The sequence below is a fragment of the Adiantum capillus-veneris genome, chromosome 29, assembly GCF_014529385.1.
Source record: "Adiantum capillus-veneris isolate H3 chromosome 29, ASM1452938v2, whole genome shotgun sequence".
In the NCBI taxonomy this organism is placed as follows: Eukaryota; Viridiplantae; Streptophyta; class Polypodiopsida; order Polypodiales; family Pteridaceae; genus Adiantum; species Adiantum capillus-veneris.
Window position 1 is genome coordinate 135,286,319 of NC_140959.1, and position 26,065 is coordinate 135,312,383.

General features: G+C 49.7%; 1 protein-coding gene across 1 annotated transcript in view; it reads left to right on the forward strand.

Annotated features, from left to right (window-relative positions):
- Positions 1-26,065, forward strand: part of ALN (allantoinase) — a 161,480-nt gene that overhangs the window by 122,328 nt on the left and 13,087 nt on the right. The window contains exon 11 of the mRNA XM_086506256.1: positions 22,404-22,559. Within this exon, the coding sequence (XP_086362382.1) occupies positions 22,404-22,559 (156 nt within the window). The remainder of the gene's footprint in view (positions 1-22,403; positions 22,560-26,065) is intronic.

The window sequence follows — 26,065 nt, forward strand, 5'->3', positions numbered from 1 at the left end:
TGGAGTTGAGTTGGCAGCTTGGGAGAGGTTTGGATGACTGAGGGTCTCGGATGTATGGCAGCACTCTAGTTTTGTGAGGCCCCAGACAACCTTGCCTTCTCTCGTTCGGACTGCACAGTGGAAGGAGTGAATCTATCGCGGATAGATCGCTTCTACACTAGTGACCATTTCAGTGACTTGGGAGGGACAGTTGGCATTCTGGCGGGGACTTCCTTCTCGGCCCATGCACCAGTGATCCTCACAGTGGCAGACAGGTAGAGGAGAGAGAGCACGATGCTTCGCATCCCAGAGAGGGTCTTGCTGGACTCTGCACTCAGAGAGCGAGTAGAGGCTCTCTTGACAGAGAGCTTGGACAGGCAGGATTCTACTGCTGACAGAGTGGCCTCAAGACTAGCTCGGATTAGTCGTTTCTTTCGCCAGGAGTCTTTGGCTCCGTGGGCTGCATCGAGAGAGGAGGAGCAGCGTCTCAGACGGGGCATTGCTTTGTTGCAGAGGATGCAAGAGCAGCATCCAGACAGTCCTTGGTTGGAGGAGCACCTGCATGAGGCTCGCGAGGAGCTTGTTAGCACAGAGGAGTAGCGACATGAGTTTGCTTTCCATCGACAGGCATCTCAGTGGACACAGGTGGGCGAAAGAGTGACTGGTGCTTTCTTCGAGGTAGTGGGACCTCGGCATTCGCATGCCAAAGTCAGTCTGTTGCTTCTGAGCCCGAGGATATGCGTGCAGTTGCTACTGACTTTTACCGTGAGTTACTGTCTGCAGAGCCTCACTCAGAGCGTCAAGATGTATGCAGGGAGCAGGTGTGGGCACAGATGCGTTGCGTTGTGACTGAGGAGATGCGTCAGAGGCTTGAGCTGCCACTTCAGCTTGAGGAGCTGCACACGGCTCTTAGTGCCCTCCCCCGTGGTAGCTGTCCATGTGAGGATGGGTTGACTCCCAGTTTTTTCTTGGAGTACTCGGACTTTTCAGTACATCTTGCACACAGGAGGGATGACAGCATGAGTGAGGGTCTGATTTACCTCATTCCTAAGGAGGGTGGCTCCTTGGATGAGATTCGATAGTGGCGCCCATCACCATTCTCAACTCAGCCTGCAAAAGTCCAGTCACTTATAGAGAGCCTTATACATGGGACTCAAACAGGTTTTGTCAAGGAGCGCAGTGTCCTTGACAACATCTTTACTTTTTGGGAGGCTTCTGCCCTAGCGCGGCTTCGTGGTGAGGACTTGGTGATTCTTCTTCTCGATTTTGAGAAGGCATACGACAGAGTTGACTGGGACTTTCTAGAGGGCACTCTACGCAAGATGGGCTTCTTAGATGCTTGATCACAGGGGTGTCAGCTTTATACAGACAGGCACACAGACAGATACTTTTGGCAGGAGGTAGAGGTGATCGCTTCATGCTCACACGTTCGGTCAGACAGGGCTGTCCTCTTGCCGCCTTCCTCTTTCTGTTCTATGCGAAGGCGATGAGCAGGTTTTTGGTGTCGCAGTAGGTTGGTATACAAGGCTTGGCACTCCCTATTCGGGGAGATGAGCTACGGGACGTTGAGTTTGCTGACGACTCAGCCTTGTACTTAGATGGCGAGAAGGCCAACCTTCACAGGTGTGAGCAGGCTCTGGAGACCTTCTCTTGTGCATCTGGTGCACTGATCAATTGAAGAAAGACAGTGGCTTTCTCGGTTGGTAGTGCTCCTGTGCCCGATTGGATGCCAGGAGAGGGTTTTAGGTGGATTTCCCCAGGGACTGCAGTTTGGTACTTGGGCTGTCAGGTTGGTTTGGACTTGTCTCCAAAGCAGCAGATTGCTCCCGTCCTCTTGTCTATCAGGAGGAAGTTGTTACACTGGAGCTCAGCATGACGTTCTTTGGCTGGCAGAGTAGTAGTGGCCAACCAGGTGTTGTTAGCGACTATGTGGTACATCACTTCTTGCTGGATCTTCTCGAGTTCTTGTATCAGCCAGGTAGAGAGGCTGATCAGGAACTTCCTTTGGTCAGGATGTGACACGCAGATAGCCCGAGCCAAAGTGGCTTGGCAGGTCATCACTCTTCCTTGTTCATAGGGAGGGCTTGGGATCATTGACCCAGCACAGTAGAGAAGAGCCCTTCTTCGGAAGTTCATAATCAGAGGATTTCTTCCAGGTGAGGAGCCTTGAAAGGAGTTCTGTCACCAGCGTGTGACTACTATCTATCCTTTTTGTTGATTTCTTTCTTATTATCTATTTACTTTCACTTTTTGGAAACACCCCTCGGGAAATCTAACTGCCCTGCATTGCATAGCTAGTGTGGAACTGTCCAGAGGGAGTCCAGGCCTGAGGGCAAGAGAGCACTAAGGTTGGATAAGGACTATGGTTAGCCAAGTGGGGTCATTGACTAGCCAAAGTGGAATCCTTTGCTACAGAGGCTACATTTCAGTTCTGGATGTGGCCATAGTGTACAAAGAGGGTCGGATGACCTAGAAAGATACAATGGCAGCATCTCCTAAAATTTAGGGAACTGCTATTTTGGGACTGAAAATGTCTTCGCGTCATTACGTGCAGTTTGACATGGGGATCATTTTGTTACTCTCTGGCCAAGTCAACAGAGGCTGCAGGTGAGATATTTTTAGACCGGAGGGTCTAAAGCGGGAAAATGCACAAATGAGTGACACTTGGCACTCTGAGGCCAGTTTACTACTTATAGAGAAGGCAAAAACGTGATTTATAGCTGGGAGGCTCATTCTGCAAGTTCCTGTCACAGGTTAAGAGCTATGGAGTGCTTGCTTTCCCTCTTATGCACAGTGCGGTGCCAGGAGTGATGCCCTGCACGCTACGCACTGCCTTCTCTCTCCCCTTTGGCAGTATGTTATGCCCCTCTAGTGGGCTTTTCATTTGACCAATGTACAGTTGTGTGGGTTCATGCACGATTGCCGAGGCAAGAGCCTCTTGCACAGGTACTGGATTAGCTAGCGGCTAATCCCCCCGCAGGTACAGGTGAATTCGGAGAGGTTTCACGCCAGAAATCTCGTCCGATTCAAAGGGCAAGTAGCCCTACAGGTGCGGGAGCTCGAGGACTTGCTACGGATGCGACCGGCACGCGAAATGGAGCCCGAAACAGTAAATTACAGCCTGCTGTGTATTTTTGCAGGTTTAGGGTTTTGGCCCTAAACGGACCCTAATACCCCCAGGATGTTCGGGGACGCAAGGGGACCACTGAACAGGTGATCTAGCGCATTTTGAGGGCTGAAAACAGAGAATTCAGCGTGCTGCAGATTCTCGACAGGTTTTGCAAAGTGCCCGTATGCGTCGGGAAAGTCAGTCAATGCGTGGGAATACTGACTGTGAAGTGTCCTAGTACAGTTATGTTGCCGAAATCAGGCCGGAATAGTTGAAATTCAGCCAAGTTTGTGCGGGGCAGCTTGTAGGGAACCACAGCGTTTATTCCCTCTTTTGAACAATAAAGAAATACCGAAAGGGGCGCCTAAGTTAGGGGCCAATCTGGTGTCCGTCTACTCATACAGGTGCAATCTAGCAGCCTGTATCCCTCTCCCCTTTGTTGTGTCTTGAAAGTACAGGTAAAATAGACGACTAATAATGGGTGAAAGCTAAATCAAGGTTTAAAGTAAAGTCTACCGCCCTTTTCGGATTGAACAGGCCGGTTTCAAGTTCTTGCTACAGCGGCTTTGTGCTAGGGTGCCTCAGGCTGGAGGCCCCTGGCGACCTTCGACCAGTTGGATCTTCACAGAGATGCGCAGTTGGTTGAGCAGGAGATAGGAGGACCGCTTCGCTGTGAGTTTGCTTCGATCTTGGGAGCACTTGCGGCGAGGCCTGGAGCAGCAACAGCCTCTTGTTTGGAACCCCATGGTTAGCACTCAGAGAGGCCACTTGGTTGGTAGTCGGCCTCATGTTTCCTGGGGTCCCATGGCAGCGGGTCTAGTGCGCCCTTTAGGTGACTGGTTAGAGTCTTCAGGCTTGTCAGAGAAGTTGCAGGGTTTCCAGCTACAGGGCATGAGAGGGGTGCAGAGCATGTGCCTGGACATCTCAGAGGCAGTTCCAGCTGGGTGGCTCACACCTCTCGAGCCAGTAGCACCCAGGTGGATGGGAGCCTTCACACGACTGGAGGTTCTTATCTCAGTCCGGGCCTGCTCAGAGACTGTCCCATCCCTTTTTTTCGAGTTATAGGGTGAGGGATGCTTACAACGAGTTGCAGTAGAGGCCCCGCAGGTGGCAGAGTGCTGTTTTCAGAGGATCCGAGTAGTGGGCATCTGTGGGAGGACTTGTGTCATCGATCCTGACCCAGCAGCTCTTGAGACTGGACACGGGAGACTGTGGGCTTGGGAGTGCTGTCCACTGGCAGGAGTACAGTGGGATCTTGGAGAGTGGCTCTGGAGGGACCCTTTCTCTTCTGCAGACCACCCAGGTGTCCCGTTCTTTCAGTATACTGTTCGACTGGGACGTCACATACTAGCAGCACAAAGAGAGGCCCGCCCCGCTGCAGCACGTCATTGGTAGGAGGAGGGTCTCACTGTCGAGTTCTTGGCAGCCTTCTCGGAGAGGTTGTGGGACTCCAGACAGCCGAAGCGAGTCACCTTGTTTCAGTGGCTGGTCGCACACAGAGCTACAACAGTTGGGAGTTGGCTAGTGCATAGTGGTCTCTCGGCCGCATGTGCAGCTTGTGACCATCTTGTGGAGAGTCAGCGTCACTGTGTTTGGGACTGTCCTTTGGCACAACAGGTGTGCCTTCGTGTTCTTCAGCTGATGCCTGCTCTTTCCACGGCTCGACAGTACACTTGGGGAGTAGCAGCTTGGTCCACCCTCATGGGCCAGGCATTTCAGTTTGAGCTATATTCCACTAGCAGGATGATAGTGATTCAGGGGGGGCGACCTACACTTCGGCCTGCCACAGAGCTTACTCCACAGGAGTGGTGTTGTGAGAGAGAGGAGTGTTGGGAGCTCATCAGTGGCCTGACACTCTGGTTCATCTGGCGGGCCCGTTGCTTCCGCATCTTTGAGGCTTGCCCTGTGCCACCAGTAGAGATTGTTCGCGATCTTTGGCTAGAGCTCATCCACACTCTCAAAGGACAGCTCGAGAGACTACAAGGCAGCTCCGACCGCATGCGGGAGCGCAGAGAGGCTTTGCTTCGACTGTGGCGTCCTGGGCCTTTCTACACAATGGTCCAGGATGTACTCTGATGGCACTACCGACCACCTGTGCGGCTTTTCCCTCCTCCCATTTCTTGATTTAGCCTCATTGTACATGTGTTGTTTTTTCATCGGGAAAGTCTCTCCATCATGGTGTTTGTAGCCCTCTCTTGAAGAGGTGGTTGTAGCCCTATGGGCAGTTTCATTAACTAATAGAAGGATTTTTTTTCTTGGAGAAAAAAAAATCGTATCTTTAGTGTTGAGAAAGGGTGGAACCTTCTGAGTACCTTCAATTATCTCAAATGGGCCTTCCACGTCGAAGAGTGAACCGTGTTATTATAGACAAATTCCACCAAGGGCAAATTTTTTTCCCATTGAGTCTTCTGATCAGAGATGCAAGAATTCAATAAATCCAAAACAAATAAATTTGTGATCTCAGATTGCCCTTTTGTCTGTGGGTGGCATGATGACGAGAACTGCAACGGCGTGCCAATGTTCTCCCAAATAGCCCTCCAAAATAAACTCGTGAATCGGGGATCTCTGTTGGAGACTATTGTCTCAAGCATGCCATGTAATCGAAATATCAGTGCAATGAACAATCTCGCTAAATGGTCCAGCTTGACTGTTTTCTTCACTGGAATGAAGTGAGCTTGCTTGCTAAATCTGTCAATGATAGTCTAAATGCCATCGTGCCCACTCTTTGTCTTCCGGAGATCAAAGATGATGTCCATTGCAATACTTTCCCAGGGGCGGGGGGAATGGGTAAAGGTTGTAGTAATCCTTGTGCCTTATGCCTGTCAAACTTGACCCTCTGGCATACTAAACAACTGCGAACAAAGTCGTCCACATCCTTCTTCAGTCTCGGCCAAAAGAAATAACGCTCCACCCCCTTCAAGGTGGTGTCGATGCCGCGATGACCCGTAAATGGTGGACAGTGCCACTCTGTTAAAACCTTTTTCCTCAATGGCTATGGAACGCACAACATTGTTTTCTTCATCAAGTAGCCATCCCGTATGGAATATCCTTCTCCGCATTCTGTATCCGAGTAAAAACATCAGCAAAATCCGGATCGGTGGCGTTCTGGTCAACCATATCCTCGAAGCTTCTATGATACATCGCGGAAATAGCCAAGACGAGGGGCTTTCGAGACAATGCATCTGTCACTAAGTTTTTCTGTCCCTAAACATGGACAATCTGGAAGTGAAACTGTGACAAGATGTTAGCCCATCGCATCTGCTTTTTTGAAAACTGCTTCCGTGAGAAGAAGTAGCGTAGACTGTGATGATCAATAAAGACTATGAAATCGGCTTCGATTAGATAATGTCGCCACTGTGTAAGAGCATGGATCACTGCCAATAGCTCTTTCTCGTAAATCTGTGCTACCAATTTTGGCCTTGAAAACATTGTTCTTTCATAAGCAATCACATGGCCTTCTTGCATCAAGACCGCTCCCAGACTACGACCACAAGCATCACAATATACTTCGAATGGATTTTGGAAGTCTGGCAAAGCCAACACTGGTCTAGTAGTCAATTTTTCCTGAAGTGTCTGAAAGGCTATCACCTCTGTCGGTCCCCACGAGAAAGGGACTCCTTTCTGGGTCAGTAAGTGCAAAGGCGAAGCTACCTCTGCAAACTTCCAAATGAACCGCCGGTAGTAAGAACACAAACCCAAAAAGCTTCTAACTTCATGAACATTCTTCAAGTCTGGCCAATCGCTGATAGTCTCAATTTTGACCGGGTCCATCTATACTCCTGTTGTTGAGACGATGTGTCCCAAAAAATGTATCTCCGACAAGAAAAACTCGCTCTTTTTGGCATTAATAGCCAATCTGTGATTACGCAATGCCTGAAAGACCTGTAGCAGATGGTGTCGATGCTCTGCTTCATCCTTGGAGAAAACTAAAATATCATCAAAGAAAGTGCCCACAAAAGATCGATGCTTTCGGAAAATCCTATCCATCATTCGGTTGAAAGTTGTTGGAGCATTGGTAAGTCTAAAAGGCAAGCCACTGGAGGCTGTGGGCTTGGGAGTGTTGTCCACTGACATGAGTACAGTGGGATCCTGGGGAGTGGTTTTGGAGAGACCCTTTCTCCTCAGCCGACCACCCAGGTGTGCCTTTCTTTCAGTACACTGTTTATATGAGACGTCACATATTGGCAGCACGGAGAGAGGCTCGTCCTTCTAGAGCACCTCATTGGCAGGAGGAGGGTCTCACAGCTGAGTTCTTGTTAGATTTTTGGGCGAGGTTGTGGGACTCCAGATAGCCGCGGTGTGTCACTATGTTCCAGTGGCTGGTTGCACATCGGGCTACAGCAGTTGGGATCTGGCTTGTATATAGTGGTCTCTCGTCAACATGCACAGCTTGCGTCCATCTTGTGGAGAGTGAGCGCCACTGTCTTTGAGATTGTCCTTTGGCACAACAGGTTTGGCTTTGTGTCCTTCGGCTGATGCGAGCTCTTTCCACAGCCCCCGACACTACACTTGGGGGGCAATTGCTTGGTCCACTCTCACGGGCCTAGCACTTCAGTTTGAGTTGTCCTCCACCAGCAGGATGATAGTGTTGCAGGGGGGTCGACCTACACTCTAGCCTGCTACAGAGCTTACTCCGCAGGAGTGGTACAGTGAGAGAGAGGAGTGCTGGGAGCTCATCTGCGGCCTAACACTCTGGTTCATCTGGCGGGCCCATTGCTTCTGTATCTTCGAGGCTCGCCCTATACCTCCAGCAGAGACTGTTCGAGATCTTTGGCTAGAGCTGGTCCATACTCTCAGAGGACTGTTCGAGAGACTCCAGGGCAGCTTCAACCGCATGCGGGAGCATAGAGAGGCTTTCCTTCGACTCTGGCGCCCTGGGCCTTTCTTCACCATGGTCCGGGATGTGCTCAGATGGAACTACCGTCCACCTGTATGGCTTTCTCCTCCTCCCATCTCTTGATTTAGCCTCAATGTAGATATGTTGTTTTTTCATTGGGAGAGTCTCCCCTTCATGATTGTTGTAGCCCTCTCTTGTAGAGGTGGTTGTGGCCCTATAGGCAGTTTCAATAACTAATAGAAGGATCTTTTTCTCGGAAAAAAAAAGTCCAAAAGGCATCACCAAAAATTCGTATAAACCAAAGCTTGTTGGAAAGGCCGTCTTGTAGACATCTCTCGGAGCGATTCTGATATGATGATATCCGCTTTTCAAATCAATCCTGCTAAAACAAGAGAACCCTTGAAGTTTGTCAAGAATATCATTGATCCTTGGAATCGAAAGTCTGTTCTTGATGGTGACTTTATTGAGATCTCTATAGTCAATGCACATTCTCCAAGATCCGTCTTTCTTTAGTGCCAACAAAACCGGAGAACAGTAAGGTGAAGTACTAGGCCCGATAGTTGACCACGGCGTTGTTTTTATGGTACCAAGGGATTCCTAGGAGGACGTCACACCCTTCCAAAGGCATGATGTAAAAGTCCTCGTGCCCTAAATACCCCTGACAATGCAAATGAAGTTACCAATGACAGGTGTAATGGCTACATCCTGTCCGAGCGCCCTAGAACTGCCTCTGCCGGTGGCCCCATCCTATCGGGCGTAATCTCGAGCCGCACCGCCAATTCAGGTGAAATGAAGTTGGTCTGGGCTCCTCCATCAAAAAAGATAAGAGCTTCCCCTAATCTTTCACTTTGCCCCATCCGCGGCAAAGTTTTGTACTTTCATCCATCTGGCTTGGGTCGGTTTCCATGCAATCCGGTACCAGTCCTCCTTTCATTTTTCCTTTTTTGTCACGTTCCTCCGTTGCTCTAGAACTCTCTGGCATGTCTTCAGTGTGTCCTCGTTGTCTTTTTGGGGTACTTTGCGGAGCCGTGCCTTTGTCCCTCGCAACCAAAACACTTCCCCTCTTTGAGATAGTCAGCTCTCTCTTCTGCAGTCAATCGGGGTCGTGCATCTTTCTTTTTCTGGGGATTCTTTTTCTTTCTATTTTCATTGGTCGAGGTTTGTCTGGTATTCTGAGTCAAAACTTCATCAGTGAGGTAGGTCAATTCCCCCCAATATATCGAGAATCCCCGTTTCGCATGTCCCATTAGTTGTTGTATAGACTCAGACTTTTGTTTAAGGCAATAATCTCGGATCTTTGTAGGGAGTCCGCAATAAAACCGCTCAATCTGTTCTTTAAAAGTGACCTTCTTAAACGAAGAGGTTGGTAGAAAAGAATCCCAAAACCTCTCGTAATATGCATCCAAAGTGTCACCCTTGGTCATCCGAAGGTGGTTCCAAGCGGTTCTCACATCTCGTTCGTACTCCAGGGTCAACCAAGAAGAAATAGAGAGTCGTTTGAATTTCAACCACTTGATCGGAGCTTCTTTCCTCAGAAGAAGAGTGGACCACCATGTTCGAGCATTTTCCTTTAAAAACAATGTTGCCCTCCTGATCTTGGAGTGCTCTGAGTAATGGCCTCCGGAGAAGGCTATGTCAAATTGCTGAATGAAAGCCAAAGCCCTCGGAGCATCTTGGAATCGAGAAAAGGATTCAAATTTTATTGACTGTCCAGCCTCTTTAAATTCCTTTTCTTCTTGCTCTTATCTTCGAGGAAATCATAGTGATTGGCTCTATAAAAGTGTTTCTTCTTTGCATAAAACATGTGGTTGTCAAAGTCCGAACTATCAGAGGATGACTCCTCCGTAGAACTATCGAAAACTGGTCGGAATCTAATCTTCTTTGCCTTTTTCTTGTTCTTTCCAAAGCTTTGTTTCTTGCTTCGCTTCTTGCCCTTCTGGTCCTCCTTGCTCGAGTCGGAAGAGGAAGAGCTAGAAGAACTGTCAGAAGACAAGGAAGAAGAACTGGGCAGTCCTTCAAAACGCACGCTCTTCTTTTGTTTTTGTGCAGATGCAAAAGAAGATTGACGGCCCAAGTAACCGGGGTAGTTAGTTCCCCTCTTGCGCTTCTTCAATTGCTTCTTCGTGTCGAGAAGCTGACTGATTTGGGTCAAGATCACATCATGGGGTTCTTCTTCAGTAAACATTCTTGGAGTAGGAGGCTTCTTAATTGCCGGTTGGATTGGTGGCTCGGTGGCTTTCTGCCACTGGGTATGCACTTTAGCCATCGACTGTTGGGTCAAAAATTTTGCATATTGGGGATCCTTAGCAAACTGAAGCATCTGCTTTGCACTCCTCAACCCGTTGTCAATGTTGCATATCCATGAGTTCATACTGTGTGGGCCGGGGTGGCCCGTACTCAGTCTTTGCTAAGTCGCTTGAATTTTCCGAATTGCCTCCTCCTGCCTCAGCAGTGGCAGAAGAGGTCGACTGATTCTTTTCGGAATCCATAGGTGCCGCGAGAAGAAGGATCGGATTTCCCGGGTAGAAAAGAAATCGGATGTGCTCTGATACCACTGTAACAAACTTGGACACCCTAAGTCAAGATTCTGTCGCGACACAAAAGAAATTCACATCAAAACACTTCACAATGCAAGAGTCGACAAGGCCCGGTCTAGTTCAGTGCCAAGAGAGACTGGCCCCAAAGACTGGCGCCCCTTTCGGTATTTCTTTTTTTTTTTTTCCAAGAAAAGGATCCTTCTATTAGTTAATGAAAACTGCCCATAGGGCTACATCCACCTCTGCAAGAGAGGGCTACAACAAGCATGATGGGGAGACTCTCCCAATGAAAAAACAACATATATACAATGGGGCTAAATCAAGAAATGGGAGGAGGGAAGAGCCACACAGGTGGACAGTAGTGCCATCTGAGCACCCCCTGGACCATGGTGTAGAAAGGCCCAGGGCGCCAGAGTCGAAGGAAAGCCTCGCGGCGCTCCCGCATGCGGTCGGAGCTGCCCTGTAGTCCCTTAAGCTGTCCTCTGAGAGTATGGATCAGCTCTAGCCAAAAGTCACGAACAGTCTCTGCAGGTGGCACAGGGCGAGCCTCAAAGATGCGGAAACAACGGGCCCGCCAGATGAACCAAAGACCTAGGCCGCTGATGAGCTCCCAGCACTCCTCTCTCTCACTGCACCACTCCTGTGGAGTAAGGTCTGTAGCAGGCTGGAGTGCAGGTCGCCCCCCCTGTATCACTATCATCCTGCTGGTGGAAGATAGCTCAAACTGTAGTGCTAGGCCCGTGAGGGTGGACCAAGCCGCTGCCCCCCGAAGTGTACTGTCGAGCCGCGGAGAGGGCAGGCATCAGCCGAAGAACTCGTAGCCACACCTGTTGGGCCGAAGGACAGTCCCAAAGACAGTGTCGCTGACTCTCCACCAACTGGTCACAGGCTGTACATGCGGCCGAGAGACCACTATGCACAAGCCCAGCTCCCTACTGCTGTGGCTCTGTGTGCAACCAACCAGTGGAACAAAGTGACGAGCCTCGGCTGTCTGGAGTCCCACAGCCTCTGCCAAAAAGCTGCCAAGAACTCAAATGTGAGACCCTTCTCCTGCCAATGACGTGCTGCAGCGGGGCGGGCCTCTCTCTGCGCTGCAAGTATATGACGTCCAAGCCGAACAGTGTACTGAAAGAAAGGGACTCCTGGGCGGTCTGCAGAAGAGAGGGGGTCCCTCCATAGCCACTCACCAGGATCCCACTGTACTCGTGCCAGTGGACAACACTCCCAAGCCCATAGCCTCCAGTGTCCTGCCTCGAGAGCTGCTGGGTCAGGGTCTATGACGCAAGTCCTCCCACAGATGCCCACAACTCGGATCCTCTGGAAACAGCACTCTGCTACCTGCGGGGCCTCTACTGTAACTCGCTGTAATCGTCCCCCTCCCTGAAGCTCAAAGAACAGGGCTGGGACAGTCTCTGAACAAGCCCTGACTGAGATGAGAACCTCCAGTCGTGTGAAGGCTCCCATCCATCGGGGTGCTACAGGCTCGAGAGGCGTGAGCCACTCAGCTGGAACTGACTCTGAGATGTCCTGATACATGCTCTGAACCCCTCTCATGCCCTGTAGCTGGACACCCTGCACCTCCTCTGACAAACCTGTGAACTCTAGCCAGTCACCTAGAGAGCGCGCTGGACCTGCTGCCATGGGACCCCATGAAACATGAGGCCTACTCCCAACCAGGTGGCCTCTCTGAGTGCTAACCATGGGGTTCCAGACGAGGGGCTGTCGTAGGCGCTCCTCCGTGCATGTCGGTTGTCTCTGCTCTAGGCCACGCCGTAAGAGCTCCCAAGAGCGAAGCAAACTCACAGCGAATCGGTCCTCCAGTCTCCTGCTCAGACCAACTCGGCGCAACTCTGTAAAGATCCATCTGGTCGAAGGTTGCCAAGGGCCTCCTGACTGAGGCACCCTGGCACGAAGCCTCTGCAGCAAGAACTCTTTACAGGGCTCCTCGCCTGGAAGAAGTCCTCTGACGACGAACTTCCCAAGAAGGGCTCTGCTCTGCTGTGCTGGATCAATGATCCCAAGCCCTCCCTGAGAACAAGGAAGTGTGATGACCGACCAAGCCACCTTGGCTCGGGCAACCTGAGTGTCGCGACCTGACCAAAGGAAGTTCCTGATCAGCCTCTCTACCTGGCTGATACAAGAACTCGAGAAGATCCAGCAAGAAGTGATGTACCACATAGTTGCCAACAACACCTGGTTGGCAACTACTACTCTACCAGCCAGCGAAAGTCGTGCTGAGCTCCAGTTGAACAGCTTTCTCCTGATGGACAGAAGAAGAGGAGCAATCTGCTGCTCGGGGGACAAATCCAAACCAACCTGACAACCCAAGTATCGAACTGCAGTCCCTGGGGGAATCCACCTGAAACCCTCTCCTGGCATCCACTCTGGCACAGGAGCACTGCCAACCGAGAAAGCCATTGTCTTTCTCCAGTTGATCAATGCGCTCGATGCACAGCAGAAGGTCTCAAGAGCCTGCCCACACCTGTGTAAATTGGCCTCCTGGCCCTCTAAGTACAAGGCTGAGTCGTCGGCAAACTCAGCGTCCAGAAGCTCATCTCCCCGTATCGGGAGTGCTAAGCCCCTCAAACCAACCTGCTGTGACACCAAAAATCTGCTCATCGCCTCCGCATAGAATAGAAAGAGAAAGGGGGCAAGAGGACAACCCTGTCTGACTGATCGTGTGAGCATGAAGCGCTCACCTCTACCTCCTGCCAAAAGCACGTGACTGTGAGCCTGTCTGTACAAAGCCGACACCCCTCTGATCCAAGCATCTGAAAAGCCCATCCTGCGAAGCGTGCCCTCTAGAAAGTCCCAGTCAACTCTGTCGTATGCCTTCTCAAAATCGAGAAGGAGAATCACAAGGTCCTCCCCACGGAGACGTGCCAGGGCAGAAGCCTCCCAGAAAGTGAAGATGTTGTCAAGGATACTGCGTTCCTTGACAAAACCTGTCTGAGTCCCATGTATAAGGCTCTCCAAAAGTGGCTGAATCCTCAAACTCAGAGCCTTGGCAAGAATTTTGTAGGCTGAGTTGAGGATGGTGATGGGGCGCCACTGTCGAATCTCATCCAAGGAGCCACCCTCCTTTGGAATGAGGTAAATCAAGCCCTCACTCATGCTATCCGGCATCACTCCTGTGTGCAGAATGTACTGAAAGGCACTACAAAGATCTGGGCCAAGCAAGTCCCAGTACTCCAAGAAGAAGCTGGGGGTCAGCCCATCCTCCCCTGGACAACTACCACGAGGAAGGGCCCTAAGAGCCGTGTGCAGCTCCTCAAGCTGAAGAGGTATCTCGAGCCTCTGGCGCATCTCCTCAGTCACAAGACAAGGCATCTGCGCCCAAACCTGCTCCTTGCATGCATCCTGTCTCTCTGACTGGGGCTCCGCCGTCAGTAGCTCACGGTAAAAGTCAGTAGCAACTACACGCATATCCTCAGCTCACAAGCAACTGACCCATCGGGTCTCCTCAGCTGAGTGACCTTGGCATGCGAGTGCCGCGGTCCTACTGTCTCAAAAAAGGCACCTGTCACTCTGTCACCTACCTGAGTCCACTGAGATGCCTGTCGGTGAAAGGCAAACTCATGGCGCCTCTCCTCTGTGCAAGCAAGCTCCTGTCGAGCCCGCTGTAACTGCTCCTCCAACCATGGACTGTCTGGATGCTGCTCCTGCATCCTCTACAGTGAAGCAATGCCTCGTCTGAGACGCTGCTCCTCCTCTCTCGCTGCGGCCCGTCGAGCCAAAGACTCCTGGAGAAAAAAGTGGCTAAGCTGAGCTAGGCCTAAGGCCACTCTGTCTGCCGGTAGAGCCTGGCTGTCCATGCCCTGTGTCCAAAGAGCCTCTACCCTCTCTCTGAGTGCTGTGTCCAACAAGACCCGCTCTGGGATGCGAAGCATCGTGCTCCCATTCCTCTGCCTGTCTGCCACTGTGAGGATCACTGGTGCATGGTCCGAGAAGGATGTCCCTGCCAGGATGCCCACTGATCCCCCCAAGTCACTAGTGTAGAAGCGATCTATCCGTGATAGATTCACTCCTCCCACTCTGCGGTCTGATCTAGAGAAGGCAAGACTCTCTGGAGGCCTCACAAAGCCAGAATGCTGCCATGTATCCGAGACCCTCAAGGTCATACACAACCTCTCCCAAGCTGCTAACTCGACTCCATGCACAGTAGCATGGCTGCCTCCGATCCTGTCAGAAGGGTCCTCCAACATGTTGAAGTCCCCTCCTACACACCAATTGTCAACCTGTGGCAAAGACTCAACAATCTGTGACCAAAACTCTACACGAGCACTCGCCACATTGGGCGCATAGATGTTCAGGAAGCCCACAAGGCCACCCTGAACCTGCAAAGTAATCCACTGAGCCTTGCCTGGCACAATAATCCCTCTGCCCACAATGGCCTGCTGCAATGAGTCCGCAATAGTCATACATACCCCACCCTGGATGCCTCCAGGTCCAAAAGCAGCTGACCAAAAGGTATCATAACGTCCACGCAAAATCTGACCACAACGCCGGATGCGGCTCTCAGACAGATGGTGCTCCTGAAGCATAAGGAGATCAATCTCTCCTCCCACAAGGCAACGCTGAAGCTCCTGCCGCAATCGGCCCCGCTGTCGCTGAAACTGGGGCCCACCTAATCCCTGCACGTTCCATGAGACGATCCTCATGGGGAGCGAGAGAGAATAGATGCTGCAGCAGCAGCAAGACGGGCTATCTTCGAGGCAGGCTTGGATGGGGAGTAATCCGCATCCGAGCGTCCTCTAGATAGGCGATCCTGTAGTGAGTGCCTGGCCCAAGCCCAAGCAGAGCGAGCCGAGCGTAAAGCAACCTCCTCTGTCCAGGAGTCCTCGTGTATGTATACATAGCAAGGCAAACACTGTGTATCAGCAAAAAAGTACACCACAATGTGCCTACATCCTGCTGAGTCTTGGGGTGTCACCGCAAACTTGGCCAGTGGCCACAAAGTCTGCAGCAAATCTGTAACTCCAAGTTCTCCCATGTGGTGAGAGAACTCGAGAACCTGTGTATGCAACCATCCCACCATTGAGTCGAGGGACCACTTTGTCTCGGTCCTACCGCAGAGAGGAAAGGATAAACCAACTGCTGAGTCCAAGGCCTCTGTCCCCCTAGCGGCGAGGAACAGAGCGGGACCCTGAAGCAGGCTGCCTCGTGGTCTGCTGCGGAATCGCCGAGAAAGCGAGTGAATCCGTAATCGAAGAAGTCCCAGCGGCGTCAGAGGTCAATGCTCGTCAGACCACGAGGGATAGCTGCAAGGGAAGATGTCTGAATCTGCAAGGGGGGCCGTAAGAAGGGCTGACCCTCTCTCGCTAGGCGACTCGTGGCAAAAGCGCTGCCAAGAGATCTCCTAGCCGTCGGCGAGGGACCAGTCTCCTGAGTCGACTGTTGTACTGAAGCAGGAGGAGGGGGAGAAGGAGCTGGGGGGGGGGGGGGGTGGGGGGGGGGGGGTGGAGGAGAAGAGAAGCGGGGCGGGACGAAAGAGACAGGAGGGCGAGGTGGGGAGTGGGCGGGGGAGGGGATGAGGAGGAAGAGGGGAAATCTGAAGGTGGAGGGGCTGGCAAACGGAAGAGAAGGCTGGCGTAGGAGGCTCCTCCTGCTCAAGAGGACCAAAGCGGTTCCTCGTGGGAACCCACTGCTGCTGAGTAGGCACCTGAGGGCCACTCTGAGTGCCAGGCTGTCGTTGTGGCCCCTGGCGTCCACGGCCACGGGCCTGCTGCCACCCCTCCTCCGCTGGAGCCCCAGGCTCGGAGGGTGGCTCAGAATCTGTGCGCTGTGTCGCTGGCTGAGGCTGCGGCCCAGCCTTGGCAGGCTGGGGCTGAGGCTGAGGTGCAGGTCGTGGTCTCCTCCGTGGACAGGCCTTCGCTAGGTGGCCCATCTGTCGTCAAATGAAGCACTGGTTCGGGAGACCCGAGTACTCCACACTCTGCCTAAACCAACCCCCACTCACCCGAGGCAAAAGGATGACCTTCGGGAGCGTGTGGGTATCTCTGACCAAAACTCGAACTGAAGGGATGCCGGCCGCCTTGGCAGCTACTGATGCTGCCGTACGAGGTGTCTCCAGAACAATCCCGATGGCGGAGCCAATCCTGGAGAGCAGTGGAAGGTACTCCCTCCGTAAACCCGGAAAGCAGACTGAGATGGGGATGTCTGCCTCCTCTACGAGCACATCCGAAGTCGGGTCAAAACCGTGTCGCCATTGTCGAAAGTGGGCGCGTGATGCTCGGATAGCCAGTGGACTCATAGCTATGACCTTGGAGGCCATCTCGGAAGTCTCGAACTCGATCTGGTAGTACCCCCGTCCGAGGATCTGGACATCCAAAATCTTGCCCACCTCTGCGTGAAGGCGGGCCTGGAGAAGGTCACGCAGCTCTCCTCTGCTGGGTCGGGTGCCGAGAATCTTGCAGATGACCGAGGTCGCCTGCAGACGCTCTACCTCATCGGCTAGGCTCGCTTGCTCTGTCGGTGAGAGAGCAAGTCGAATGGTGGACTCAGCGGTGTCGGGCGAGGGGGCTTTGGAGGAGTCCCTCTGAGGTGGAGCATGAGCCTCCATTAGTGTCTGCTGCTCTGAAGGAGAAGGGCGGACAAGAAGGCCAACGCTTGAGAGCTCGGCAAGGAGAAACCAACTGAGAATCCACTGCCAGGCAATTCAAACGAGGCCTTCGGAGGAGGAGGGGGGGGGGGGGGGGGGGCGAGGGGATAAGGGGCTGGAGCGGCGAGGCAGCGGGCAGTGAACAAAAGGGGGGTCAGCGGGCGGGGCTGCACTCTGGCTGGGCTGCGCGCAGGCTGGGTGTAAGCTCAGCAGCGCTCGTGGACAGACAGCGCGCAGGCAGGGGCAGCATGTAACAGGGGCAGCGCGAGGGCGAGGGCGAGGGCGAAGGGGGGGCTATGGCGCGGGGGAGCAGGAGCAGGCGGGGGGGGGGAGGGGAACGTGCAGGAGCAGCAGCGAGCCTATCCGTAACTAATGGCAAAACCGACTTTTCGGTATTTCTTTTTATATTAATCTTTGAGCAAAGTACTACTCCCGCGGGTGCTCGCTCTTGAACTCTGCGTCCAGATGCTCTGAGAAGGATGCCAAAAGCAGAGTCCCAAAAGCATGTAAACTCAAAAGCAACTTGGTTCAAAGGCTGTCTGTAAAAGCAGTCAGCGCAGTCTGCCGAAATCCGTACAGCCATGTGAGCACTACAAGCACGATCTGCGGAAAGCCGTACAATCAACTGAATTTGTGGAAATCCGTACGCCCTGCCACGTCAGCAGCCTCTTCGCAAGCCCTTTTTATTTCCTAGTGTCACTTTGGGCCCTTTGGCAATAATCCATAAGCTGGGACAGTTTTATTAAGTGTCCCCTCGGCATTTGTCTGTTAGTGGGTATGCCACGTCATTAGTTTGTGACAGTCGGCTTGGGCTAAAGCCTCTTGGCAGATCATCACCCTTCCTTGCTCTCAGGGAGGGCTGGAGATCATTGATCCAACACGGCAAAGTAGAGCCCTCCTTGGGAAGCTCAAGGTCAAAGGTCCTCTTCCAAGTGAGGAGTCTTGGAAGGAGCTTTTGCTGCACCGGATTCGAGGCTGAGTTCCATAGACGGGTGGCCCTTCCACTCGTTGAATTTTCACAGAGATGCGTAGAGTGGGCTTGAGCAGGAGAAGGGAGGACCGTTTTGCTTTGAGCTTACTTTGATCTTGGGAGGAGCTGAGGGGAGGACTTGAGCAGCCTCTTACGTGGAACCTGTTGGTCAGTACATAACAAGGTCACATGGTTGGCGAGACATGGGGTCCCATGATAGAGGGTCCAACCTGCACCCTTGGAGACTGGTTGCAGTTTACCGCACTTTCCTGAGGAGATTGAGAGCATCCAGCTGTGCGCCATGAGGGGGGTATAGAGCATGCACTAGGACATCATTGAGGCTCTACTAGTAGAGTGACACACCCCTCTCGAGCCGGCGGCTCCTAGCTGGATGGGGGCCCTCACTCACCTTGAGGTCCTCATCGCATTTAAGGCTTGCTCAAACTTAGGCGTTTGCATGTTCTTTGAGGCCCAGTGAGAGGGTCTCCTCCAGTGTTATATTGAGGCACTAGAGGTAGCAGAGTTCTCTTTCTAGCGGATTCGAGTTGTGGGCATCAGAGGGAGGATATGTGTGCTTGATCCTGACCCGTCAGATCTTGAGACTGGCCAGTGGAGGCTTTGGGCTTGGGACAGTCGCACTCCGTTGCGAGTGCAGCGGGATCCTTGGGAGTGGTTTTGGCAGGGTCCTTTAGCTTCAGCTGGTCACCCAGGGACCCCGTTCGTCTAGTACACATCACACTATGGAAACTAACGAGTTTTATATCAGTAAGCACTTCTCTACCCTTACCATTGTTTAATTGAATCGTCTTGGCCTTGTAGTCCACCACGACGATGTTCTGAGTGCGCCGAGGCAACCCTAACAGAACATCACACCCTTCCAAAGGCATAATGTTGAAGTCCTCATGCCCTTTGTAGCTCTGATAATACTGCCACAACTTGCCTATGATAGGAGTTACGACGACTTCATGCCGTGGTGCTACTAATATCACATCCATTTGTGGCTCCAGCTTATTCCTCAGCAAGCTGCCAATACAGTTGGCCTTGGCTCTGCTATCAGGGCTTCTTGATCTTGCCCCACACCTTGCAAATCTCTGTATTGGGATCCTCGCGATCCTCAAGTGTCCCCATAAATCTGGTATAAGTATGGCCTCACAATCCTCAAGCGTCCCCATAAAATCTGGTACAGGTACGGCCTCCGTTTTTCGCTTCTTAGCTCTTGCTTTGGATGTTTCTGATTTGTCTTTAGATTGCTCCTCTTTCTTAGGACACATGCCCTGTGTCCACACGTGAAGCACTTTCCGTGCTTGTAATACTCAACTTTCTGCTCAGGAAACAACTGAGGGGTGGCAGATTTCTTTTTTTGCACCAACTTCTTGGATTTCTTCTTTCTTGTTGATGCTTCTTTCTTTGCAGTCTTCGTCACTGGCTTATCCATGGCATAAGTCAATGATCTTGATCTCATTGAAAAACTGTCCAAGGTGTGATTCATAAGTGTTGAATACCCGAAGATCTCTAAGGATTGTATTTCAATGCCTCTGATTGTAGGTTAGAAGGGTATCTTCGTCTTCCAAGTTGTCAAAACATTGGCCTTAAACTCGGGAGTTAATCTAATAGATAAATACAACTTCTTGAACTCAACCCAAATTGAAGGTGCTTTCCCATGTAGGAAAAGCGTAGACCACCAAATCTGTGCATTCCCCTTCAAGTGAAATGCCACCTTTCGAACCTTTGAGGCTTTAGTAAAATTGCCTCCAGAGAAAGCGGTGCTAAACTGCTGAATGAAAGACAAGGCTTTGTGGGTATCCTTGCTGCCGAACTTTTATGCTTTGGCCTCCATTGTTAAATCCCTTCTTGCACTTACTTTGTTCTAAGTTACCGTACGTAGGTTCTTGAATCAAATGATTCCTCTTCTTGCCAAAAGTAGCGCCAAGGTATAAGAATCATCAATAGAGTTGTCAGTAGTTTTTGTTTGTGAACAACGAGTTCTCTTGTAGTGCTTGCGGGATCTCTTCTTCTAATACTTTCGTTTCTTTGACCCCTGTCAGTCTTCCTCATTGGAGCCAGAAGATGAAGGAGAAGAAGAAGAACTGGAGTCGTCTTCAGAGTGAACAGGCCGTTGGTGTTTCTTTCTAGATTCGTTATCTGCTAACTCCTTGAAGGTAGATTGCCCGCTGAGATAGTCGGGGAAAGAATTGGACTTCTGTCCCTTGCATGAGTGTTTCGTATGTTTTAGAAACTCGTTGATCTCCTGCTCCATGGCTCGATCAATTTCCTCTATTATCAAAGAGTTGTTTTCTTGTTGGCTTTCAGCTTGCTGTAACTTTTATTGCCAACTTGATAGGAGGATTGGCAACCTTCTACTAAAACTTTGGAGTCGGCTGTTCTTTTAGAAACTTAGCATATTTTGTATCCTTGGAATATTTCATTGGGTGCTTGGCAGAGGTGCTTACTTGCAACTGCCATGGAGATCTGCAAGCTGTGGATCGTCGATGAGAGTTTCTTCGAGTTGGAGTCAATCTATTGTTATTTGAATCTCCATTGCCATTAGATGCATCTTCCTGAAAAACAGTAGGTGGGACACGTTGTTCGTTTCTGATCAGATTCTCTGTCAAAAAGTCAAACTGGATGCTCCATAGAAGAAGAATCGATTGAAGCTCTGATACCACTGTAATCGGCTTGGCACTGACATGGTGGTAATCTCACATCAACACACAAACTAGAACTGAAAACTTTCAACACTTGAAGTTTAAAACTCAAAAGTAGTTTCGACACAAAGTGGTGGAGCTCCACTCCCAGATGCACTGGCTCCAAAGTCCGGCGTCCCTTTTGTTACTTCTTTATATTTTAGTGAGTCACCGAGTGCAATTGTCAGGGAGTCACTACGTATCGGGGCTTTCAAGCTGATCTGCCGGAAGTGACCCTGTGGGCGTCTTTATAAAGAACCTTGCCCGAAAAGCAATAGATACAAAAGCTGGCGTTAGGCCCAAAAGCTACTACTAAAATTATCGCCCAAAAGCTGTTCACACTTGAGCAGGGGTTGCCACGTTATCAGTGTACGGACACATAATCTGCGCCATGTTTTTCAGAGTGCCCATGGGCCACATCCTCATTTATGATCTCTCTCTTCTGTGTCTCCAACTGGCAGGCCAGTTGCCGCATTAGCAGTTGTGACATGAAAGTACCACAAACTAGAGATAGAGACGACACAAGAGACACAAAAATTGCTCAATTGAGCCTCGATATACTGCAAAGATTCTAGTACAACTCACTGTTTGGCAGCACACACAGGTCCTTAACAGACTATGCTATGTGGATATAAAGGGGTGTCGAGGCCAGATATTGCAAGGCAAAGCACTGTGTGTTCCAAGACTCCAAACTCAATGACACACATTGATAGACACTATGATGATGATAATCTGTCATTGGTATCTCCAGACTATACATATACAAAGATAAAATATCTCCAGCGGTGGTGAGTAGATGAAGTAGACTTGTAGGTTGTGTGGTTAATGATAGACCCAACAGGCGTTGGTCTGTCTGGATGGCTAGACCTATTTGTGGAAGCCTTGCAGTTGAGTGTGCATGTGCAGAAACAATAGTGGGATGGTGGACCTTCCGGGAAGGTGCATCCCCGTGCCATATCACCCTAAAGCTTAAATTGATATTTAACTGTTGTATTGTGGAAGAGTCTCCCAATTCTCCCTTACCTTGTGTAGGAGCCCGCCCGTTGTGTGACCCTTTCGGGTGGCTATAACTAATAGAAGTTGCAATTATTTAAAAAGAAAGAATGAAGCGGACATCTTTTGACAATATGGCTTCTACATTCAATCCAGTCTCATCATGAAAATTATAAAAAAAGTACGAATATAACAATACCTGTTTGCTGAGGTGCTCGATAAGCCATAAGAGTTCAAGACTGTTTGAGTTGGTCCAAAGCCTTGTGGGCTGTATCAAAAGGTTGCTGAAAAAGGGAGGGCTATATGGTCCAAAGCCTTGTGGGCTGTATCAAAAGGTTGCTGAAAAGGGAGGGCTATTCTTTGACTTTGGGCAAACAAATTGTTCACATTTAATTAGGTTTATTCATCAACTGGTTAATTCACCGAGTGTGATCCTTTCAAGGTGCGGTTCTAGAAAACTTTAAAATCTCTTAATTTTATTCAATTTCCCTGATCTATTGGCAGCTAGTTTTCAAGTGTCTCTTTTCACTGCTTTGCTATGACAAATAAGCAAACGACAGTTATGATATTGTACTTAAGCATAGAAAATAAGCTACGTAGTGCACCATGATTACTGATTTGAATTGTTGAAACAAATTAAAATGGTAGTCTAAATGTCAACAATAAATAAATTTATGTCACTCTTCATTGCAGGAAGGAAAGGCCAAGGGTTTAAGCCTGAGCGTAGAAACATGTCCTCATTATCTATCTTTTTCATCAGAAAGCATACCAGATGGCGATACGCGTTTCAAATGTTCACCACCAATTCGAACAGAAGAAAACAAGAAGAATCTGTGGAGTGCTTTACAAGTTGGTATTTCTTACTATGAAATAAATAGACAATCTACTTTTATGGCAATGTTCACTGCAATGGTCCCCTGTTTTTAACATAAGAATTAATAAGAAGCCTGGCAGCCAGATCCGTAAGACCTATAATAAATCCAACAAGGAGCCAGCTCAAAGGAAACACAAATCCATCCTAGACTATGAACACATTTTACGTAGCTGTCAATCTGAAGCTGGCCACTAAAAAACATTTCTGAAGCTGTTACCTCATAGGAAATGAAGCATATGTTTGATTGAACTACTTTGAAAAGACATCGTCAGCCTTGTTTTGGTTAAATGGTACGGTGTTGTCTCGTGTCTGAGCTATAAAGATACACACGTGTTGCATATTCACAAGCGCGCCATTGGTCAGTTACGCTGGTCAGTTACGCATTTGAACTTGTGTCAGATTATAGGGATTACTCATTGCAGACTAATAGTCAACTATGTCCCTACCATCTGGAGAGAAATGAAATGAAATGTTATATTCAACGTCTTAAAAAGGCCAAAATAACCTATGAGACGAAAAGTTACATTCCAATAAAATCTCACACACGCACACATAATGAAATGAAATGTTATATTAAACATCTTCAAAAAGGCCAAAATGACCTATGAGACCAAACCGATACAATCCTTGTGGATCTAATCCAATGTCCGGGTACAAAGATAAAATGAAAGAATAAAACTAAAAGACTCAAATTGTCAGCCTGAAAATCATCATCATCATCCATGCTCGAGGATTCCCGGCATCGGGCATCGTCCGAGAAATTATTGCATCGGTCACTGAAGAGCTTTGTCAATGTCCGCCTTTGTAAATAGTCGTAGTGGGCGTCTCCCATGTTGTGCTAGAATAGTCTTGATTCTTCTCTGGTGGAGCCTTTGTCGATGTCGTGGTTGCCCCCGTAGAGGTGGGCGTCTAGCTCTCCCGAGCTCAGTGGCTCTGTCCACTAATATACCTCTGGTAGAAATGGGCTCTGAAGTTTGCTGTGGAGCATGCTCATCCGGCTGTTGAGTCCTTGCTCTAAAGAAGTCAGTGACTATCTCCCTCTGTAAATGCCTCCCACTACTTGGTCTCCTCAAGAGACTTTCCTTGTGTATGCACAGCTCTAGCAAAAACAACCGGAGGCATCTATGATCCTAATATCTCATGACTCTAGCCAACGGTCCAAAGCCCTCTCTGAATAGACAATGAAAGTCGTATCTCACACTATAGCAGACTATGACAAATGTGATGTAACTTTGTCTCTGGCTCTATATGACAAAACTGGCATATCCTGGCTTCTGCTGGTACTCTCCTAAATCTACCAGTCTCAATCTCTAGCTGATGCGATGATGTGCGCATCTGCCAATAGCACATCGTATCCCATAGGATAAATGAGTGTCCATATAGGCCGGTTTGATCACATAGCCATCCTCTGTTAGTTGGAGGAGATGCTCTCTATAGAAAGCCATCTTTGTGCCCAACTCTTGTACCGCCTGTATCCATGTGCTTCTGGTATCTAGCTGAATCAAATCCTAACGTGTAAGTCTAGTGGTCTCTGTCCGTGTGAGAGAGAGGGAGGGTGCATCCAAGGAGTATTGGAAGGGAGACAATCTATCCATGCTGAAGTGTTGTGACTGAAACCATGATGTCATTTGCCCATGCCAACAGGTTGTGTCCCCTTGTAGCGCTAGTTGTCAGGATGACTCAAGTGCTAGCCGAGCATATCTGTCTCTGGGAAGGTTACATAAATTATGCATGAAGGAAACTGATTTGGTAAGGGCCTCAACTACGAGAGGAGGGCAGCTAGCTTAGCCTGTATAATCTCATGTGGTACTGTGGCCTTAGCCCGAATCATCCGAGAGATCATAGAGACTAGAGGCCTCTCCATACATCTCCATCCATCAGTGCTACCAGATTTGCCTTGATGGTCCACTGAGGGCCCCCAAATTTGAACCCCATAGAGCATAGCTGAAGCCACTAGAGTGTCAACAAGCCACAACTTTGTTCGAGGTTCTGGAAACTGAACCTGCGAACACATCTTCTCCAAACTTCTCAAGGCTGCATAAGCTCTCGCCAATCTAGTCTCTGCTGCTCTCCTCGATGAAAATGCCGGTCCACTGAAGACTACCCAAGATAGATGTATGCATCTGTATACACCACCGTCTCTTGGCCATATGTAAAAGTTATCTGACCATCAATCCCCACTGGGACCGCATCCAAAAATGCAATGTAGCCAAGTTGTCGGGTACTTTCCCTTGGTGATCCCACCTTGACATTGTACCTTTATTGAGTTCACTTCCTAGTATCCACCAACTTGCTAAGTGCGACGGGGGTACCTGCATGATCTTGAACTGAGCTTAGACATCCTTTTACTTTACGAGTTCGAGTGCCGACCAACTTCCCGTCTGCGGGTGAAACTACCATTCACATTGGCCATACAATGTCCGACCATTTGCAACTTCAAAAAGAGGGTCTCAAAAATTAAACAAAAATCATTGGAAAGAAACCAACAACTAAGGTTAGCGGTTGCCGCGTCCTCGTGACAACATCCCTCTCAATGTAGTCAGCAACCTCATCCACATATATGCCAAATAGTGTAGGAGATAGCGGGCAGCCATGTTTCCATAAAGATCACTTGCAAAGAAGAATCGAGGATTTTTTTTCAAGCTGTTGTTTTTCTCAGAGGCAGTGCCATGCAGTGGTGGCTACTAAGCCGTACACTCCATGACTTGGCAAGCTCTCAAGAATTTTTTTTTGCCCGAAGTTCCATACCTTCAAACATCTTCCTTCGGACTGTAGCTTTTGGCAGAGTGAGGTATCCTGAAATGCTTGGCACGGATACCCTTGTAGATTGCGACTTGAAATTTCTCGACATCTCTCATCAGGCGTCTCTTCCCGAGCTAAAAACCTTGGAGGTCCAGTGTGATTGTAAGGTCTTGGGACTACCATCAGCGCCACAAGAACATTGCTTGTCGAGGCTTGTTTTGACTATTCAAGAGCTTATGGACCATGCCGCGAACGGCTACAACCTTATGGAAGAAATCTAACCCTAATCTTGGTGCAAGTTTCATGATGGAAAGCCAGTCCTCTTTTCGAGCTCGACTAATGTCGAGATTGCTTTTTATGTTTGAGTTTTATTTGAGAACTTGTTTGGTGATCTTTGAAATTTGTTTGAAATGGATGGTATCTGTTTTGAAACTGTCTTGGTGCTGATTTGAATTATTTGACTCTAGTTTTAATGTTGGTTTCAATGATGGGTGATTTTACTCCTAGGTGGAGTACTGAGAAATGATGTTTGAGAATGCTTGTTCATACTCATGGCCCGGATCCTTGTGGTTATTTGCGGGGGGAGTATTGAAATGTTTGAAAAGTGTTGTTTCTCTTACTCATGGCCCGGACCTGGATGGTTATTTGCGGGGGGGGTATTGAAATGTTTGAAAAGTGTTGTTTTTTTAACTCATAGCCCGGTCTTGGATGGTTATTTATGGGGGGAGTATTAAGAAGT